This window comes from Myxine glutinosa, chromosome 7 (assembly GCF_964187855.1).
Source record: "Myxine glutinosa chromosome 7, kmMyxGlut1.1, whole genome shotgun sequence".
NCBI classification, from domain to species: domain Eukaryota; kingdom Metazoa; phylum Chordata; class Myxini; order Myxiniformes; family Myxinidae; genus Myxine; species Myxine glutinosa.
Window position 1 is genome coordinate 41,272,709 of NC_136267.1, and position 19,152 is coordinate 41,291,860.

Genomic DNA, 19,152 nt, shown 5'->3' on the forward strand with positions numbered 1-19,152 from the left:
AAGGTCGTTTCCAAAGTGGGAGAAGTGGGGTTGATAGCAGAGAAAGCAAGGGCAGGAATAATTGGGAGAAGGAAGAAAATTGAGAGGAGACCGAGACGGTAGAGTGAAAAATATTGCTATTTTTGAATAGATTGTGCTCGTACATGGGCATTGCTTGAAATATGTAAATAACTGCATGTCAATGTTTCTTGTCTAAATATATATATATAATTTCATAATCGGATCCTACATGTCCAAACTCATCGTTTTATCGTCTTCACAAATAAACAACACCAAAACGATTTGGAAATGACAACGTGTATTTAATACAACAACATCACAGTGTCATACAGGAAATAGTTTCAACATCGAGGCAAACAGAACCTTCATCAATGAAATTGATGACCTAACTTCATAACTTGTTGAAGCAATAAAATGGTATGAGTCTGATGAACTGTGAGTATCACAAAGGTAGGATTGCTTAAGTTGCCAAAGCAAAATGTTAAAATGATCGAAAATAGAGTTGGGGGGCCTTTGAAATCAGGTCCTGGCCTGTTGACTTGTGGGTGTGTCGCCTCATCGCCAGGAAGTTCCGACAACGTGGTATCCAAGCAACTGTTAACAAAGGCGATGATGAATGTGTTTGTCTAATTAAAACTTGCTCAGAATAACATTGACACGCACACTGTGACATTTGCACACTCAAACAAGCCCTACGAAGGCTACATCACTAACATTCTGACAAGCACATGGGGCATGAATAAAAGGAGAGCACATTTTGCATCATGTGCACCAGCAGCAGAATGTTCCTGATAAACCTATGGAATGTGCTTATCCCAGCTGAATAAGGCCCTCATTGTATACTGGTAAGAACTAAAGAATATGAAAAATGATACAAATGGAGCGGAGTAAGGAAAAGGGCAGGGAGGCGGGGGGAAGTGGAAGGAGGGAAGGGGTAGAGAAGGGAAAGAGACACAAAGCGAGGGAATAATTATAGAAGGCAAAATTAAATGGAAAACGAGCAAATAGGGTGGAGAGGAGCGAGAGGGGGGGGGGGGGGGGGAGAGGGGACACACAGCTGTGGCCTGTCTGGGATCTCTGCAAAGCACTAGAGTCTCCATGTGTTCCAGTTTGGGAATCACGAACCCCGAGCCATGAGACGTTGCTTGTAAAGTCCGGCAAGAACCTTCGCGGCGCTACACACCATAAGACGACGAGAGAGACCGGTTAGAGACACGTGCCAATCTGTGCGTGTCGTGTGTGGCAGTGATCTCTCGAGAACTTCACCCACTGTTGTGGCCAAACCCGACCAGCGAAGTCCGTAGTTTGGTGGCGTCTCACCTTGGGCCTTCGTTCGGACCACAGGAAAACGAATAGGATTAGTGGAGCTAATCAATACCAAATGCAGAGCTATGGTTCATGGGACCAAAAGCACACGAGGTTGATAAGCACCTGTTGTACGAAGTGCAAAGGCAGGGGAGTGGCCTGTGTAAAAACCTCCAGCTGCAGCCCCAGCGATGGATCTTCCAGCACGAGGCACCCAATGTCAAACCACCTGCGCACACAGTAATTAACTGGTCAATTAATTGCCTGTTGATTTATATCAATGATCAAAGCCAAAAAAGAAACCGCAGCAAGCCAACAAGTCGTATTACGAGTTCCCCCACAATGGCAACTTCCCACTTCCGAGTAACCAGTAACGGAGGTTGAGAAGGCATGCTTTGCTCCCAAAATGCTTCCGCCATGGCGATTCAGGCATGACCGACTTGCTTACACATTCTATCGCATTCATGAGAATCCCGGATATCTCCCGAGCATTCCATTTGGTGAAGGAACTGTATGCCAATGAGACAAATGATTGCAGACTGCCAAGGAATGCTGGCTACAGACAACTTGAAATTCCAATTTTTTTTGGTACATGTTGTTTTTTGTACACCATACTTGTACTTGAACAATATGTATTCACATTGTACACAGGACGGCACGTCTGAAACATCTTGAAATCAATAATACTGTTATTATTATTACCTCCACCACCGAAGGTGGACAGAGAATATGTTTTCACCCTTGTTTATCTGTCTGTGTGTGAGGAAGAGACTTGGTGGACAGGTTGGGTGTGTGACGAGGACAAATCGATGCCATTTTGGTGAAGATCCGGGTCCAGATACTGGAATTTTAAAAGTGATTCTTCACCATTGTTAGATGGGGCCAAAAACGATTATATAGCATGATATTGCAAAACGCTAATGACACATTGGGACGAAACTTTGCGGACGAGTTGGGTAGGTGACAAGAACAAGCCAATTAGATTTAGATTACGGTCCGGATGCAGATCCGGCCTATCAGTGGGATATAAAACAAATTGTTCAGCCTTGCAGAGGTATAAAGCTAGGCAATCTACCGAGTGCTGTTCTAATTATTATTATTATTCTTATGAGTTCCCTTTCAAGGAACTCCAATGCAGAATGAGGCCATTAGCCCATCAAGCTTGCACATTAGTTGCCAACATGTGGTTGTTTGTTCACGCTCTATCCTTATTTAAATGCTGAACGTCAAAAGCAAGGAAGGTGCATGTACCATTTGTAGTCTTTGGTACGACTCATCCGGGGGTTGAACCACCGAGCTCCCAGACTCAGAGCGGACACCCTAATCATTTCACCACCGTGTTTGGTTTGAGGGTTGGCAGTTCCGACGGCAGTTCCACAAACATGGAACCCTCTTCAGAAATGCGCTGCAACAGTTTAGAGAGGAAGGTAACCACTGGGACTTGGAATGCCTACCTCTCAGGTGGTAGAGGTGGCATCTTACTGACCAAGAGGGGGCCACGCATTTCCAGGAGAGGCCAAGACCCCCACATAACCCACATAAGCTGTTTACCATAGGGGTTGGTTTGGACGCCTCCAGAAGAGTCTCTATATATTCCAATGAAACGTGTTGGGGGGTGTTAGCGTAGGAAAGGAGAAAATACCTGTCAGGCAAGAGTTCTGCAATGAAGCTCTCGATGGAGACGGCGACCTGCTTCTCGTGGATGACCCCTGACCTCCGCAGAGACGCAATCCGCTCTTGTGCGCCCTTTTGGGTGTTCCGGATTTTCAATCAGCATCGTGTAATTATGAAGATGTCGAGCATCAGAATCACATTCAAACTTAAGCATTTACACAAATACGACAATAAACTACCCAAACAAATCAGGCAATCAGCAAACACTTGAAACCAAGTCTGTTGTGCAACTTGAACGAATGTTCAGGGGATGATGGGGGATTATGAAATGGAGCATCCAATGAAATAATTAAACTTTGTAAACGCATTAAAGGTTGGTCAATGTTTCTAGAAATCATTTTCTCAATTACTTACCAATCATTTATTCCAAACTGGTGATAAATGGGAAAGTAAATTCTGTGTTATTTAAAAGTTTAGGCCTGTGTGTATGCATAATAATGCATCTGACTACTTCAAATTGTTCAAAGAAAGAGTGGCCCCAAAGGTGTGCTAAATGGGCATCAATCAAAACCTCATTTATAAATATAAACTTCCGTCGTCCCACTGAAAAAGTATGCAGAAAATAAAAATAAAACTACCTTGAGCCCTGCGGCGTAGCCGACAGGCTGCGGAGCGATGTTGGACTCTGCCAGTTCCCCGTTGACGGTAGCACATCCAAACACCTCTTGGAACGCGTCGCGCACAGCACATACCTTCACCTCCTTATTGGACGTCACGACGACGTCCACATCACCTCCGGAGCCTGCCAAGCGCAAAATAAAAACAACAAAAGATCATAAAAACATTTACTGCTTGCACCATATATGTTGGTCTGGAAAAACGTCATTTCTTGATTAATGCAGAGATCATGACTTGTATGAATGTTCCATGAACAATGGACAACAGAATATCAAAAGCACCAAAATAGTGAGTCGTGCATCTAAAAATTGATCCCTTCCATCGGTACTCCAATTAGGTTTCAAATTCCTGCCTATAACGACTGCAGAGTTTCAGATGGATAACAGCAGCACAGGTTGGCTGTTTTACCCTAATTGGCAAATTCATAAAATAATCCACTCTTGCGATCCAATATCAACCAATTTCAGAAAGGGGAAATAAAGTAGGAAAAAGCAGCCAAAAAGAAAATGGGATTGAAAAAAACAGAAGCACCCACTCCCTTCAGGGGCATTGGCAAATAGTCTCCCTACTCCCCTCCCTGCTCCCCCCCCCCACCCCCTCCCCCGACCACCCCAGAAAATTTGGTGGAGATCGGGTGATAATCACAAGTCGTCGGGTGGAGGTAGGCAGGGGAGAAAAGCAGGGGGGAGACTATTTGCCAATGTGTTCCAAGCAATGGATACATTATCACCTGTCTCATCCAACATTATTCTGTGTGAGGTGAATCATTGTAACCTGGGGGCTGTTTTGCCAATCTATGCAGTTATGCAAATTATGCAAACATGGAAATAATATATTAGGCCCGTGTTTCGGTTCCATTTGTGATTCGTACAAGTCTCTTATTTGACCAGGAATCGGAAATTCGGATCATAACGTTGCGCACTTTTTACCCAAGTACAGTAATGTCAAAAACTGAAAACTGTGAAACCTAATATTCGATACATCAATAGTGGAGAGCGCCATTCTTTTTGGTCATCTTTCCTGGCACAGCAACCTCAGGAAAGTTTGTCTAGTTTGTACGGTCTGGCACCCCGCCCTGCTCACCAAACTCTCCTCGCATGGTATCCATGGAAACCTCTACGCATGGTTTGCAGACTTCCTTTCTGGTCGCAGTCAACGTGTGGCCCTGAATGGAATTCTCTCCTCTCCCATTCCTGTTCAGGCTGGAGTTCCTCAAAGCAGTGTTCTGGGCCCTGTGCTTTTTCTGGTCTTCATCAATGATCTCTCTAACTCTCTGGAAAATCCTCTCTATCTCTTTACTGATGACTCCACTCTCTGCCGCTCCATATCCCAACCCTCAGATAGGCAGGCAGCAGCCTCTTCACTCTCTGCAGACCTGGACAAAATCACAGACTGGTCAAACAAGTGGAACATGTCTTTCAATCCTGACAAATCTCAAACTCTCACTTTGTCTCTCCGAAAAGACCGTCTGGACAACCCTTCCATCTACTTTCTCAACAATCCTCTCGAACAAATTCTGTCACTCAAGCTTTTGGGTCTCACTATCTGCCATGATCTTTCCTGGGAAAACTACATTTCCAAGCTGCCCTCCAAAGCCAGTCGCCGACTGGGCATCCTCCGTCGTGTGAAGTCCTTTCTGGACACTTCTGAGCTCAACACATACAAAGCTTTCATCCGAAGCTCAATGGAATACTGCTCTCCCCTCTGGGCTGGTGCTCTTGCCTCACACCTAGCTCGGCTTCACGCGGTTGAAACCAAAGCATTCAGAATCATTGGAATCTCCCGCGATGAAGCTGATTCTGAGGGCCTTTCTCTCTCTCACCGCAGGCAGGTTGGTGGTCTTTCTGTCTTCTACCGACTCCTCTCTGGCCTTGCTCCCCCAGCTCTGTCTGTGCTCTGTCCCCCAAATATTCCTGCAGGACGCAGAGGATCTGCCAGCAACCCTCTTATGGTTGAACTGCCAAAATCAAGACTCTCTGCTCACCTTCACTCATCTTTTCTCCCACCTCTGGAACAAACTCCCACCCTGTCTTCAATCCCTCTCCTCCCTTCAGGTCTTTAAAACAGCTGTTCACCACCATCTCTTATCCCCATAAAAAACATTGATCTTTTCTATCCCCGTTAAAACACCCCAAATCTGCCTCTTTAAATCCCCAACTTCTTTCCTGAAATTCCTAGAAGTGTTCATTTGCTTTAAACCGTGTACCCCTCCCTCCTCCCACATTTCTCCCCCTTCCACAGATCTACCGATGTCCCCGTTCTCTTCTTTTGTTGTGCTTGTGTGCTTCCCTCTCTCCCCCTCGTCTCCCGCTCCCTTCATTGCATGTTTTATGTGCCTGTGCATGTTTTCATGTTCAATGTGTTAGCTCTTACATGAGCTTCGATTCTGTATACAAAAAAAAAAAAAAAAAAGTTGATTTGGTAAAAGTACATAGATTGAGGAACCAGGCAGGAAGGGTACTTTATCAGCAATTTGTTTGGAAAAAATTTGCACACAGAGAATCTTGGAAAAAAAGGTATACGAGTGTAATGGCTGATGGCAATCATCCTATACCACCAATATGAACATTGGATGCGAATTGGGAAGGGATTACAGTCACTCAGATGTAGGATAAAATTGGTTAATTAATTAATTTGTACCTTACTCAAATGGAGTTTTCAATAATTCTTGTTGGTAGAAGTTTATGAGGGGCTAAAACTTCCTGTATATTCAGTTAGCAATCTCTTCCCTCTCTTTCCTTTTATACGCTCTCAATTATCAGTGTAGTTGTTGCCTTCGAATGATCCCATACCAAGTATGATGCACAATGCACATGCCAAAATGTAAAATGTGGAAGTAATTTGATTAGGTTAGCTTCTCGGGCTTTAGCACGGGTGGACAGGATTTTACTGCATGTAGATTTATTGGAACGTAATTGGGCTGTCAGGATGGCCTAGAAGTACGTACATGCGCCTGAGCTGTTTGACTCCCGATGCAGCTACAAACTGTCATCCCGGTGTTTCACAGGCAGGGCGATTCATCAATGTGTGTGCCGTCCTTCGGATGGATGTTAAACTGGGAGTCCTGTCTGCCAGCATTAGTTGGTGGACGATAAAGACGCCACGGTGTCCTTCGCGAAGAGTAGGCGAGCTATTGTCATCACCATGAACAAATAACAACATTCCTACCCTAACCAGCAGAGGGCATTACATCAGTGGCACAGCCAGGCCCAGCAATGGTGCTACCCCGCACCCTTGTGGGGCATTTTAAAGAAGAAGTGATATTATTATTTTGTGTTAAAATAACCATATCTATTTTTTGGTCTCTGATATGTAAAATTTTGATTACATTGTTTTGCATTTTATGTACAGTTTTCTATTTTTAAATTGTATGGAGAGCAATGTAACCAAGTAGAATTTTCATTATTGGATTAATAAATATTTGAATCGATCTGAATCTGTAACAAATAAATAGGGTGATGAACATTCCAAATGCAGGTGAGGATAAGCTTCAACTCGACCACCGCACACGTCCTCACGTATGTATGGCGCCATTCCGGGATCCAGCGTGGTAATCATGCTTTCCACGGAGTGCTTTGTCTTATCCAGGACAGACTTCACCAAAGGTTTCTCTGCAACGCCCTGCCCCATAAAACAAAACAACATATACACTCAAGACTAACCCCATCAGCAAAGATCTACAATGACAAGAGTAAAAGACATAAAATAAAAGAAATACTTCATTGGAAAAATTTACACGTATTAGTTATAAAAAACAAATGGAATGCTTCCTTACATTACCCAAAAGATCAAGGATAAATGAGAACAAGCAGAAAATGAATGAATGAATGAATGAATGAGTTTGGTATTCCCATTTGAGTGCTTGCATCTTAATGATGTGGTCCCAGATTTGGATCCTGAACAGTGTGTTGATTTTTCAACAGCCTGCCAATACTACGTTTGCCACAAGTTATTTACTTATTTATTAACACCACAGGGGTGGGGGTGGGGGGGACTGTGGTAATAGCAGTAAAAAAAAAGACATAGGGAAGGGACTGCTCGATCGTGGGCCAAATGTTGTAGATGGCTTGACAAAGTAGGATCGCTAATCAGTCAGCCAGTCTTGGCTTGGACACGATCCAGAATACTTGGACTGAGTGAGGAGCACCGCTCCAGATATGGGAGCAGTATTCCATCAGATGTCCAACTTGGGCCTTGTAGAGGGTGAGCAGCTGATGAGGGTTGAAGTCGTTTGTGAGCTTTGAGGAGGAAACCAAGCTTATTGGAGGCAGATTTGATGATATTGAGGATGTGAAGCCACAGGATGGCCTAGACTCTAGAGGTATGCACACTCACCTCTAAGGTTGCAAGCCTGGGTTTAATTCACAACCCAGCTATAAACTAGCAGCCCGGTGTTTCACAAGCAGGGTGATTCATCAATGTGTGTTCCATCCCTCAAATGGACATTAAGCGGGCATCCCGTCTGCTGGCATTCATTGGCGGATTAAAATTCCCACAGTGTCCTTCACGAAGCGTAGGCGAGTTAGCTAACTACAAAGCAAAGGCACAGGTGACCACAAGTTTGAATCCTGTGCACAGTATTGATTTGCATGAGCGCACGCACGCTTTTGCAGTCAGGACCAGACATTGATTTTGGCCTTGTTCATGTAATGTGTGTACAACCTCCTCCATGAGTGATAGGATGCTATAGGTTCCAGAACAAAACCAGAAAGGCACTCGGTAGAGTGCATACCTCCACCACACCCTGGAACAAAATAGAGTCGGCTTCAAATTTTGTCTTGTCACCTCAAAATGTTGGCATAAATCGTCCACAATTTTTTTAGATATCATGCTATATATCGTTTTTGGCACCATCTTCAATGGTTAAGAAACACTTCATAGATAAAAAAAATTCTTGAATCCGTATCTTCACCAAAATGGAATAAATTTGTCCTCGTCACACACCCAATAAAGAAAGGAAAAAAAAGAATCCACCCAATCTGTCCATCAAATGTCATCCGAATCTGTCCACAACCTTTTGAGATATCCTGAATACAAACAGAAAAACAAACAGACAGGGGTGAAAACATAACTTCTGTCTACTTCTGGTGGCTTTGGTAACAAGGAACAAAATATCATTAAATTTGAAGATTAGATGGCTCATGCTTAAATGCTAGATTGTACTTAGAGTCAAGATGAAAAGGATGCAATTACACTGTGGCATGCTATGATCTATGTGTGATCCCGGTGTGTACCCTGGTTAGAATAGGTACACCGTATCCCTGCGTGTCGTAAGAGGTGACAAAGAGGGATGGCGTCAGGAAGGGCATCTGGTCTTAAAAACATTGCCTCAAAAAGAGAACCACGACAATTACAACTACATATGGGCAGGGTACATACAGCCCGAAGTGGAGATCGGTTTCTGAGGTTTGGGACATGGAATGTAGGGACAATGACAGGGAGATCAGGAGAAGTGGTGGAACTGTTGGTCAGAAGAAGAGTGGACATATGTTGTGTGCAAGAGACGAGATGGAAGGGAAGTGGTGTGAGACTGGTGAAGGGTAGGCAGGGACAGAAATACAAGTGAGTGTGGCAATGGTGCCTGGAGGGTGTGAATGGTGTTGGTGTCCTGTTTTCTGAGGAGTTTGTAGACAGTGTGGTGAGTGTGACTAGAGTGAGTGATAGGTTGATGATGGTGAAAATGATGATGGGAAAGCTCTTGGTGAACGTCATCTCGGGATATGCTCCGCAGGTTGGTCGGAGCGATGAAGAGAAGGACAGGTTCTGGTGTGCGATAGAGAAGCTGATGGAAAACATGAAAGATGAGGAAGTTGTTGTGGTAGGAGGAGACCTAAATGGACATGTGGGAAGGAGTATGGACGGTTTTGAGGGAGTTCATGGGGGTTACGGATATGGTGTGAGAAATGGAGAAGGTGAAGGGATTTTGGAGTTTGTTGATGGAGCTGATTTGTTGATTTGTAATACTCAGTTCCAGAAAGGGGATAATAAGCTTGTTACATACACGTCAGGTGGGTCGACGACAACCGTTGACTACCTGATGGTGCGTAGGCGAGATAGGGGCCAACTCTGGGACACAAAGGTGATCCCGGGGGAGGAGGCTGTTTCACAGCACCACTTGGTTGTCTGCGACATAAGGGTGAAAGAAGTGAGGAGAGCTCGGCGGGTGAAGTACCAACCGAGAATTAAGGTGTGGAGGTTGAAAGAGGTGACAGTAAGGGAGGCATTAAAAGAGAGGCTGAGTAGGGAAGAGGATGATGTGGTTGAGCTTGAACGTGGTTGGACGTCAATGAAAGCTAGTCTGTTGGGAGCCGTTGGTGAGGTATGTGGATTGGCAAAAGGACCACCGAGGCACTCGGAAACATGGTGGTGGGATGATGAAGTTGGAAAGAGGATTGACGAGAAGAGGAAGAAGTTCAAGGAGTGGCAGAAGGCGAAGGGTATGGGAGCAGAAAGCTATAAGGCAGCCAAAAAGGCTGCAAAGAAAGAGGTAGCAAAGGCGCAGGAGGCATGGAGGAAAATGTTCGGAGAACGCTTGGATTCGGAAGAGGGTCAGAGAGCGGTATTCAGGATTGCAAAGCAGATAGCGAAAGAGAGATGTGATGTGATGGGGGTGAGTTGCTTGAAGGATGAAGTGGGACAAATATTTGAGGACCCAGATGTTTTTATTTTTATTTTTTTGTATACAAGATCGAGGCTCATGAAAGAGCTCACATTAATCACACAGAAAGACAAACCGACACATAAAACATATAACATGGGGAGTGGTAGACAAGATGGGGCGAGAGGGGGAGGAACAAAAACACAACATCTGAGAGCAGGGACATCGAGAGATCTGTGGGAGGGAGAGGGCTTTGGGGGTGGGGGGAGGCATGGGAAGGGGGGGTGGGAGAGGTATAAAACGTATGGACACTGCCGGGACTTCCAGGAAAGAAGTTGGAATTTCAAACAAGGTGGATCTGGGGTGAATTAGTGGGGGTAGAAAAGATCAAGGTTTTGGATGGGGAAAGATAAGAGATGGTGGTGAACAGCTGTTTTAAAGACCTGGAGGGAGGAGTGGGATTGAAGGGAGTGTGGGAGTTTGTTCCAGAGGCAGGAGAAAAGAGGAATGAAAGAGTGAAGGTGAGCAGAGAGCCGAGATTTCGGCAGTTTAACCATCAGAGGGTTGCTGGCAGATCTTGTGCGACCTGGAAGAATATTTGGGGGACAAAGCACAGAGAGAGCTGGGGTAGCAAGGCCGGAGAGGAGTCGGTATAAGACAGAAAGACCACCTACCTGTCTGGAGTGAGTGAGTGAAAGCTGGAAGGTGTGAATTAAAGGAAGATGGAAAAGATATATGGAAATGCTGTTGAATACAGAGAATGAATGGGATGGCAACATCGAGAGTAACCCAGTTTTAGGACCGGCAGAGAAGATAACTGAGAAGGAAGTTGAGGAAGCGATAAAAGCAATACAACAACAACAACAGGCATTTTAAAGGCCATTTTCCCTGCAAGAGTAGGGGTTAGCCTTGGGGTCCCCATGACAATCTTCTCCATTTTGCCCTATTTTCTGCATCTCCCCTTGTTAACCCCCTTGCCCACATTTCTTCTTCCACCATCTTTAGCCAAGTTTTTCTCGGTCTTCCCCGTCCTCTACTTCCTTCCACATTAATTTCCATCACTCTCCTCAACCAGTCACTTTCATCCTTCCTCAACTCATGACCAAACCATCTCAAACTGTTTCTCTTCACAGCATCCATCACAGGCTCTATTCCCATCATCTTTCGCAATTCATCATTTGGCTTCCTCTCTCTCAACGATACTCCACACATTCACCGAACCATTCGCATTTCCACCCTTTCCAGCCTTCTTTGCTGCTCTACGTTCATTACCCACGTCTCGCTCCCATAAATCATAACACTTCTCACACATGCAGCATACACCTTTCCCTTCAGCTTCAACGACACTCCCTTCCTCGTCAGCACGCCACTCAGTTCCCGAAACTTTTTCCATGCACATCTCACTCTAGCAACCGTTGCCGAGTCTGATCCACCTTCTCCATTCAGCATGTCTCCTAGGTACCAAAATGTTTTCACACCTTCCAGCTTCACGCCGTCTCCAAGATCCAACTCAACATTTCCTCCATCTGCAGCTCCCTCTGTGCACACCTTACACTTGAATGTAGCTGCCACACTGGTTAATGACCCTCTCAAACCACTACATTTTTGATGAACCCACTCAGCGCACATTGTACATTGAATTGAGTTCACTCCGACACCACATAGCACATGGCCACTTCCCAGTTCTTTCCACCTCACCACATGCTTTACCACTTGCCATCACCTTTGTTTTTACGATATTCACCTTCAGACCTTTCGTCTCCATACATTCCTTCCACTTGTTCATCTTCTCCTTCAGTCCATCCATACTTACTGCAATCAACACCAGATCATCTGCATAAAACAACTCCCACGGTAAACCCTCCTTTACGTTCCGAGCCAGCACCATCACAGCTACAAATAGTAGTGGACTTAGTACCGACCCCTGATGCACTCCCACCTTCACCTCAAACTCACCACGGTTCCCGTCCTTCGTCCTTACAGCTGTGCGCGCTCTTTTGTACATTGCCATCACGACTCTGATCAACCATTCCTCCACTCCTAACTTCCTCAATGCCCATGTCACTACTTCACGTGGAACCCCATCGAATGCTTTCTCCAGATCAACAAACCCAAGAAGCAACTTCTTCCTCTTCTCCATGTACTTCTCCTGCAACTGCCTCACAATAAAAAGTGCGTCTGTCATTCCTCTTCCTGGCATAAATCCAAACTGCATTTCATCAATCTTCACTTTCTTCCTTATCCTCCTCTCCAACACCCTTTCCAATACCTTCATTTCATGCTCCAATAACTTTATCGCTCGATACGAGCCACAGTCCAGGGGGTCACCTTTCCCCTTGTATAGAGGGACGAGGGTACTCAATTCCCAATCCACTGGAATGCGGCCTTCTTGCACCACCAGATTTCAGATCTCTGTCATTCTCTTCACACCCCAATTTCCCGCTGCCTTCAACATATCTCCCACAACTCCCGTCGGCCCTCCCGCTTTTCTACTCTTCATTGCTTTTATCGCTTCCTCAACTTCCTTCTCGGTTATCTTCTCTGCCGGTCCTAAAACTGGGTTACTCTCTATGTTGCCATCCCGTTCATTCTCTGCATTCAACAGTATTTCCATGTATCTCTTCCATCTTCCTTTAATTCCATCTGGGTCCACAACGATTTGTCCCACTTCATCCTTCAAGCAACTCACCCCCATCACATCAGACCTCTCTTTCGCTATCTGCTTTGCAATCCTGCATACCGCTCTCTGACCCTCTTCCAAATCCAAGCGTTCTCCGAACATTTTCCTACATGCCTCCTGCGCCTTTGCTACCTCTTTCTTTGCAGCCTTCTTGGCTGCCTTATAACTTTCATGCTCTTCCTTTTCTGCCCCCGTACCCTTCGCCTTCTGCCACTCCTTGAACTTCTTCCTCTTCTCGTCAATCTTCTTTCCAACTTCATCATCCCACCACCATGTTTCCGAGTGCCTCGGTGGTCCTTTTGTCCATCCACATACCTCACCAACGGCTCACAACAGACTATCTTTCATTGACATCCAACCACTTTCAAGCTCAACCACATCATCCTCTACCATACTCAGCCTCTCTTTTAATGCCTCCCTTACTGTCACCTATTTCAACCTCCACACCTTCATTCTCGGTTGATACTTCACCTGCCGAGCTCTCCTCGCACCTTTCACCCTTATGTCGCAGACAACCAAGTAGTGCTGTGAAACAGCCTCCTCCCCCGGGATCACCTTTGTGTCCCGGAGGTGCCCCCTATCTCACCTACGCACCATCAGGTAGTCAACGGTTGTCGTCGACCCACCTGACGTGTATGTAGCGATAAAAGCAATGAAGAGTAGAAAAGCGGGAGGGCCGACGGGAGTTGTGGGAGATATGTTGAAGGCAGCAGGAAATTGGGGTGTGAAGAGAATGACACACAACACAACAACATGCATTTTAAAGGCCATTTTCCCTGCTAGAGCGGGGGTTAGCCTAATGTGAAGAGAATGACAGAGATCTGTAATCTGGTGGTGAAAGAAGGACGCATTCCAGTGGATTGGGAACTGAGTACCCTCGTCCCTCTATACAAGGGGAAAGGTGAACCTCTGGACTGTGGCTCGTACCGAGCGATAAAGTTATTGGAGCATGGAATGAAGGTATTGGAAAGGGTGTTGGAGAGGAGAATAATGAAGAAGGTGAAGATCGACGAAATGCAGTTTGGATTTATGCCAGGAAGAGGAACGACAGACGCACTCTTTATTGTGAGGCAGTTGCAGGAGAAGTACATGGAGAAGAGGAAGAAGTTGTTTCTTGGGTTTGTTGATCTGGAGAAAGCATTCGATAGACAGGGTTCCACGCGAAGTATTGACATGGGCATTGAGGAAGTTATAAGTAGAGGAATGGTTGATCAGAGTCGTGATGGCAATGTACAAAAGAGCGCGCACAGCTGTAAGGAAGAAGGACGGGAACAGTGGTGAGTTTGAGGTGAAGGTGGGAGTGCATCACGGGTCGGTACTAAGTCCACTACTATTTGTAGCTGTGATGGAGGTGCTGGCTCAGAACGTAAAGGAGGGTTTACCGTGGGAGTTGTTGTATGCAGATGATCTGGTGTTGATTGCGGAAAGTATGGATGGACTGAAGGAAAAGATGAACAAGTGGAAGGAATGTATGGAGACAAAAGGTCTGAAGGTGAATATCGGAAAGACGAGGGTGATGGCAAGTGGTAAAGCATGTGGTGAGGTGGAAAGAACTGGGAAGTGGCCGTGTGCTGTGTGCAGGAAGGGTGTCGGAGTGAATTCCATTCAATGTACAATGTGCGCTGAGTGGGTTCATCAAAAATGTAGTGGTCTGAGAGGGTCATTAACCAGTGTGGCAGCTACATTCAAATGTTAGGTGTGCACAGAGGGAGCTGCAGATGGAGGAAATGTTGAGCTGGATCTTGGAGACGGCGTGAAGCTGGAAGGTGTGAAAACATTTTGCTACCTCGGAGACGAGCTGAATGGAGAAGGTGGATCAGACTCGGCAACGGTTGCTGGAGTGAGATGTGCATGGAAGAAGTTTCGGGAACTGAGTGGCGTACTGATGAGGAGGGGAGTGTCGTTGAAGCTGAAGGGAAAGGTGTATGCTGCATGTGTGAGAAGTGTTATGATTTATCGGAGCGACGCATGGGTCATGAATGTAGAGCAGCAATGAAGGCTGGAAAGGGTGGAAATGCGAATGGTTCGGTGGATGTGTGGAGTATCGTTGAGAGAGAGGAAGACAAATGATGAATTGCGAAAGATGATGGGAATAGAGCCTGTGATTGATGCTGTGAAGAGGAACAGGTTGAGATGGTTTGGTCATGTGTAGAGGAAGGATGAAAGTGACTGGTTGAGAAGAGTGATGGAAATTAATGTAGAAGGAAGTAGAGGACGGGGAAGACCGAGAAAGACTTGGCTAAAGATGGTGGAAGAAGAAATGTGGGCAAGGGGGTTAACAAGGAGAGATGTAGAAAATAGGGCAAAATGGAGAAGATTGTCATGGGGACCGCAACACTAACCCCTGCTCTAGCAGGGAAAATGGCCTTAAAATGCATGTTGTTGTGTGTGTTGTATGCTATGATCTATGTCATGAGAGCACATCAAATACAAGGCAATGTACAGGTAGGTAGTGGACAAAAAACGGAAACACCAACGTAAAGCCACTTAACAGGCTGTTGGGTTACAAGGTGCGGCCAGTACGGCCTGTATGTGCCGTGGCAGAGAATCCACAAGTGTCTGGAATTCTACAAGAAATTGGGTCGTGGGGGTCCACAAGAAAGTCAATCAACTCACACCTGTTTGATGGAGGTGGAAAATGCTGTCTCAGTCTCAGTCGTCGCTCCAGAATTTTTATCGAGGACTCTAAGCATGCTGGGATGTTATTTGCTTCATAAACACATGGGTCACACCTGTGTGGAATCCATTGCTTGGTATCCCTCACATACCCAGGATGGTGTTTCCATATTTTTTGTCCACGACGTAATAGAACTTGGTGAAAAAGCAGATCAGACGTCCATCTTGACTACACAACAATGCACCTTTGCATACTTGCCTTAAAGAAACCCCAAAGGCTGCTCTGTCCCATGCCAGTATGTGGCGAATGACTTCCGCAAAGGTCCTCAGGTTCCTCTGGAAAGGTGATTGCAGAACCAGGCAGCGAAGCATTTATAGAGGTCGGGCCAGAGACATGGCCTGGTGTAGCACAGTGCACCGTGCTGGTGGCGACAGGAACTGCACAGCACGAGCGGTGATAAAAATAAAGCTCATTGGTTACAACCACAGGAAATATTGTTTAAACTTTTTATATATTTGCATAATTTTCCCAAGGAGGTTGACTAGAAGGATATCCTTAAAGGTATGCACACTCACTCACACATGAGCTACCTAGCTTGGGTTGGAATCGCCAACCAGCTATAAACTGTCACCCAGGTGTTTCACATGCAAGCCAAGACATCAATGTTTGGGCCATCCGTCAAAGGGATGTTAAGACAGAGGATCTCTCTGCTAGCATTGGTCATAAGTGGACATTAAAGATGCCACAGTGTGTGTGTGTTTGCAAAGAGCTGGTGAGTTATCGCCAGCAGCCTGAACAAATTACTAATTTCTGCCCTGATTGACTGGTGGAAAAAAAACAATGGCAAACGACCCAGCACTACATTTGCCCAAAGACTGCTTCGGTAGCACTGACACTCTATCAAGAGTATGGGACATTTGATAGAATTAATTATATCAGCCTGATATTTATTATATTACAAGTATGGTGAGGGGTTGTGGAAGATGGGGATTGGGGTAAATTGTGAAAGTGGAATAATGAGAAGGTATCCGGCTTCGGTTCCGGTTCTTCTGGTTCCTCGGGCGAGTGAAGCGTACTTCGAGCTCTCCACGGCATCGAAGTTTAAGTGTTTTCCCATTCTTGTCTTTGTCAAATTTCCACTGGTTATTTTGCTGTGAACGTGTTATTGTGTGTTTCTGGTTGGTATTGGTTTGTAATTCGTACAAACTTGTGTGTAGTTAATCGTTTTCTGGGTCGTACCTCGTGCGCGGCCTGGTAACTTGGGGCTTCCCTCCCCCCGTCGGTGTTTTGTCGATTTGGGTTCTTTCCTTCACTGCATTGCTTGTTTCTTTTATTTTATTTTCTCCCACTCACCTCACCTCCCCAGACAAAGAATTCTATATTGATTCTTTCTCTCCTCCCGGACACGTTGCTTGTTCGCTCTCCTCCTCGTCTCGACTTGTGCCCCGCCCCCTGTATCTCGTTTTTCTTCCGCCTCTGCTCCTTCTTTCTCAAATCCACGTTCTCGCTTGGATACTTTTCCCAGATTGTTTTTCATGGTTTTCATGGTTCTGTTTGGATATTGTTGGAATATGTTTAAACCGCAGCCGTGATGCTGACGCCGCCCCTCCCCTCCCCCCACCCCAAATTTCCATGTTTTAAACGTTTCCCAGTGTGTACCCTGGTCAGAATAGGTACACCGTATCCCTGCGTGTCGTAAGAGACGACTAAGAGGGTTGGCGTCAGGAAGGGCATCCGGCCATAAAAAAAAACATTGCCTCAAAAAGAGAACCATGACAATGACAACTACATATGGGCAGGGTACAGCCCGAAGTGGAGATCGGTTTCTGAGGTTTGGGACATGGAATGTAGGGACAATGACAGGGAGATCAGGAGATGTGGTGGAAGTATTGGTCAGAAGAAGAGTGGACATATGTTGTGTGCAAGAGACGAGATGGAAGGGAAGTGGTGTGAGAATGGTGAAGGGTAGGCAGGGACAGAAATACAAGTCTGTGTGGCAAGGGTGCCCGGAGGGCGTGAATGGTGTTGGTGTCCTGTTTTCTGAGGAGTTTGAAGACAGTGTGGTGAGTGTGACTAGAGTGAGTGATAGGTTGATGATGGTGAAAATGATGATTGGAAAGCTCTTGTTGAACGTCATCTCGGGATATGCTCCGCAGGTTGGTCGGAGCGATGAAGAGAAGGACAAGTTCTGGTGTGCGATAGAGAAGCTGATGGAAAACATGAAAGATGAGTAAGTTGTTGTGGTGGGAGGAGACCTGAATGGACATGTGGGAAGGAGTATGGATGGTTTTGAGGGAGTTCATGGGGGTTACGGATATGGTGTGAGAAATGGAGAAGGTGAAAGGATTTTGGAGTTTGCTGATGGAGCTGATTTGTTGATTTGTAATACTCAGTTCCAGAAAGAGGATAATAAGCTTGTTACATACACGTCAGGTGCATCGACGACAACCGTTGACTACCTGATGGTGTGTAGGCGAGATAGGGGGCACCTCCGGGACACAAAGGTGATCCCGGGGGAAGAGGCTGTTTCACAGCACCACTTGGTTGTCTGCGACATAAGGGTGAAAGGTGCGAGGAGAGCGCGGCGGGTGAAGTAACAACCAAGAATGAAGGTGTGGAGGTTGAAAGAGGTGACAGTAAGGGAGGCATTAAAAGAGAGGCTGAGTAGGGTAGAGGATGATGTGGTTGAGCTTGAAAGTGGTTGGATGTCAATGAAAGCTAGTCTGTTGGGAGCCATTGGTGAGGTATGTGGATGGACAAAAGGACCACCGAGGCACTCGGAAACATGGTGGTGGGATGATGAAGTTGGAAAGAGGATTGACGAGAAGAGGAAGAAGTTCAAGGAGTGGCAGAAGGCGAAGGGTACGGGAGCAGAAACAGCAGAGCATGAAAGTTATAAGGCAGCCAGGAAGGCTGCAAAGAAAGAGGTAGCAAAGGCGCAGGAGGCATGTAGGAAAATGTTCAGAGAACGCTTGGATTTGGAAGAGGGTCAGAGAGCGGTATTCAGGATTGCAAAGCACATAGCGAAAGAGAGGTGTGATGTGATGGGGGTGAGTTGCTTGAAGGATGAAGTGGGACAAATCGTTGTCGACCCAGATGGAATTAAAGGAAGATGGAAAAGATATATGGAAATGCTGTTGAATACAGAGAATGAATGGGATGGCAACATAGAGAGTAACCCAGTTTTAGGACCGGCAGAGAAGATAACTGAGAAGGAAGTTGAGGAAGCGATAAAAGCAATAAAAAAAAATAAAAAACCACCTTTAGAGGCCATTTTTCCCCGCAAGCGGGGGTTGGCCTTTTTCGGGAACTGTGGTTGTTGTTGTTTTTCGGTCCCCTTTTTGAAGCAATGTTTTACGGCCGGATGCCCTTCCTGACGCCAACCCTTTTTGCCGCCTTTAACGACAAGCAGGGAATTACCAGTGAACTGGTACTCAATTTGCCGACCTCGGAAGGATGACAGGCTGAGTCAACCCCCCTGGCGTTAATTCAGCAATTGACCGGGATTCAAACCCAGGATCCTAGGATCCTAAGCCGGCACCCGAGCCGCTAGCCCAACACCAGGGTTCTTCGATGATAGCGATAAAAGCGATAAAAGCAATGAAGAGTGGAAAAGCGGGAGGGCCGACGGGAGTTGTGGGAGATATGTTGAAGGCAGCA

General features: G+C 45.9%; 1 protein-coding gene across 4 annotated transcripts in view; it reads right to left on the reverse strand.

The window, feature by feature from the left end:
- Positions 1 to 281: 281 nt before the first annotated feature.
- Positions 282 to 19,152, reverse strand: part of PRRC1 (proline rich coiled-coil 1) — a 42,553-nt gene continuing 23,682 nt past the window's right edge. For all 4 annotated transcript variants that reach the window (XM_078781578.1, XM_068122160.2, XM_068122159.2 and 1 more), the window contains exons 5-10: positions 15,751 to 15,929; positions 7,116 to 7,218; positions 3,558 to 3,721; positions 2,948 to 3,051; positions 1,432 to 1,534; positions 282 to 1,327 (exon numbers count right to left, since the gene is read on the reverse strand). In XM_078781578.1, the coding sequence (XP_078637704.1) occupies positions 1,118 to 1,327; positions 1,432 to 1,534; positions 2,948 to 3,051; positions 3,558 to 3,721; positions 7,116 to 7,218; positions 15,751 to 15,929 (863 nt within the window). In that variant the 3' untranslated portion in view covers positions 282 to 1,117. The remainder of the gene's footprint in view (positions 1,328 to 1,431; positions 1,535 to 2,947; positions 3,052 to 3,557; positions 3,722 to 7,115; positions 7,219 to 15,750; positions 15,930 to 19,152) is intronic.